Genomic DNA, 2,454 nt, shown 5'->3' with positions numbered 1-2,454 from the left:
CTCAAGCAACAGCTCGCTTGCTGACTAGTTTTCATACAATCTGCAAGATGTAGTGTTCAGGTGTTACAGTGTTAACCCTGTTAATATGTGGATATATTCTTTTAATCAAATCTTTTTTTTTTTATTAGTTGAGCTACTCTCCAATCTTTCCACATACCCCCTGGCAACTGCAGAAGTACCTCCTGGGGTACAAGTAGGTTACCCCCTGGTTGGGAATCACTGCAGTAGCCTACACTTGATGTAGGCCTATTTGTCACTTTCATGCATGCATGATGTCAAGATGTTCACAAGTAGGAGGTTGAGGCTTACATGGGGCCTTTGAAGGCATCATTATGTTTTCACAGAGCTTTCCAGTGAACAGTTAATGTCTCTGTTGGCCGTCCTTTTCCTTCTCCTCCCACACAGCCAAACCAATACAAACATTTCTGTAGGCTACAGTGAGGAGACTCTCAAATTACCCGTCTTATCTAGGGCACCTACAGGGACACGACCGGGATAAAACAAAAGAGAGAGAGAGTAGAGAGAGAGAGAGAGAGAGAGATGGCACAAACCGACAGCCAAAGTTCAACTTTCCCTGAGATAGTGGAGCTAAACGTGGGTGGGCAGGTGTATGTGACCCGACTTGAAACTCTCACGGCGGTGCCCAACTCTCTCCTGTGGGCCAAGTTCACCCAGAGCTCCCCGGGCGATCTGCCAAAAGACAGCAAGGGCCGCTTCTTTTTCGACCGCGACGGCTTTCTCTTCCGTTATATTTTGGATTATTTGCGGGACTCTGAGCTTTTCTTGCCCGAGTTTTTCAAAGAGCGGAGGAGGCTGCAGAAAGAATCAGACTTCTTCCAGCTGCCGGAGCTGTCGAGGCGCCTGGCCGCGGTCAGCAAACAGAGCTCGTACACGGAGGAGAGCGGGGAGCCGGAGGAGGCTGAGCTCAGCAGCCCCGTCACCTCCTCCTCGGACAGGAGCCGCTCTCCTGGGGCCAAAGCCGGCTACATCACCATCGGGTACAGAGGCAGCTACACTATCGGGAGGGACATCCAGGCGGACGCTAAATTCCGCAGGGTCGCCAGAATAACCGTCTGCAGCAAGATCTCTCTGGCTAAAGAGGTTTTTGGAGAAACCCTGAATGAGAGCCGCGACCCGGACCGCCCGCCTGACAAATACACCGCCAGGTATTACCTCAAGTATAACTTCCTGGAGCAGGCGTTTGACCGGCTGGCCGAGGCTGGTTTCAGCATGGTGGCATGCAACTCCACTGGGACCTGCTCATACGCCAGTAATGACCCGGGGGAAGACAAACTGTGGACCAGTTACACAGAGTATGTTTTCTCCCGATAAACGAACTGAAAACTGCTATGTGGGGTGTAAGCGTGCATTCATGCTCACGACTTATTTTAACAACCTTAACACTTGGAGCAATCGTCAGTTACAATAGTTATTAGCCTACTGTAATTAATTAACTTTCCCAGACAGTTTCAGCCGTGTCTAGTTTCAGTTTCTTGTGTTTTTGCCCCTCTCTGCTCTGTGCAGTGGGATCAGCCAGAGTTTAACTTTTCTGCCATTTTCTGCAAGAGGAGGACTCCAAACTCAAACGTAGGCTACAACTCATTGGTTTGTGACGAGTAAAGATAAATGTCACTCCTATGTTTTTTTGTTTTTTTTTGTGTGGCCTAACGTTAGTTGGCCTCATAACCTTCATGGTTTTAACAGACTGTTCGTTCTTAAGTAAATTGTATAAACGTACCTCAGGTTGGCAGAAATGTTAGAAGCTGGCTTATTTAGTAAATAGCCTACTGTTTAGCCTCTCAAGTCTTTTTGGGGGGTTCGATTATATCAACAACACAGGCTACAATATCACTGCTTTCAAGAATTACACATGGGTACTTCTTCACAATACATTATGTGCCATCTATGAGCTGTTGTCATTGTTTTCTCTTTAGATATAACTGCAAATAAAGTGTGACATTGTAACACTATTTTCCCTGTCGTCCCCTTGAGTTCACTGTGAAAACGTATTTAAGATGTATGTCTTCATACATTGATGCTTCTTTTCATGCATGTGTACACAAGCATACACATCATCAGTGTTCTTGGGGAATTCTCTGTGAAGGCATTTTAGAAGTTTTCACGACTATCTTAAATGGGCTCTTGCATAAAATTAAATCGAGACATTTTCATTGATATATTCATGGACTTATTAGAGATCAAATCCAACCCCCTTCTGAATAAGAGATGACCTCAGACTATAATGTCACTAAAAAGGGTTTGATGAGAATTTGACCTGAATTAAGTTACATCGTATTGCTTTTAACATTAAATGTGACATTCATCACATCATGAACCATGAAGGTCACTGAATCAAGAAGGGAGTGATGATGGTATAAATAACTTGGTTACAGTAGAAGTGCAGCATGAACTTAACTGCACAACAGTTACATCTTAGACAATCTGCTGCCAAGT

The 2,454-nt window shown here is 45.1% G+C and overlaps 1 protein-coding gene across 1 annotated transcript; it reads left to right on the top strand.

Annotated features, from left to right (window-relative positions):
• The first annotated feature begins 403 nt into the window (after positions 1-403).
• On the top strand, positions 404-1,906 carry LOC144515832 (BTB/POZ domain-containing protein KCTD12-like). Its single transcript, XM_078246984.1, has one exon. The coding sequence runs from the start codon at positions 541-543 to the stop codon at positions 1,330-1,332; it is 792 nt and encodes a 263-aa protein (XP_078103110.1). The 5' UTR covers positions 404-540; the 3' UTR covers positions 1,333-1,906.
• The last annotated feature ends 548 nt before the right edge of the window (positions 1,907-2,454 follow it).

The sequence above is a fragment of the Sander vitreus genome, chromosome 1 (genome assembly GCF_031162955.1).
Source record: "Sander vitreus isolate 19-12246 chromosome 1, sanVit1, whole genome shotgun sequence".
NCBI lineage: Eukaryota > Metazoa > Chordata > Actinopteri > Perciformes > Percidae > Sander > Sander vitreus.
This window is presented reverse-complemented; position numbering and strand designations above follow the sequence as displayed.

What these genes read in the sequence shown, in the direction of transcription:
- LOC144515832 (XM_078246984.1), top strand. Translation starts at nt 541, where the DNA reads ATGGCACAAACCGACAGCCAAAGTTCAACTTTCCCTGAGATAGTGGAG.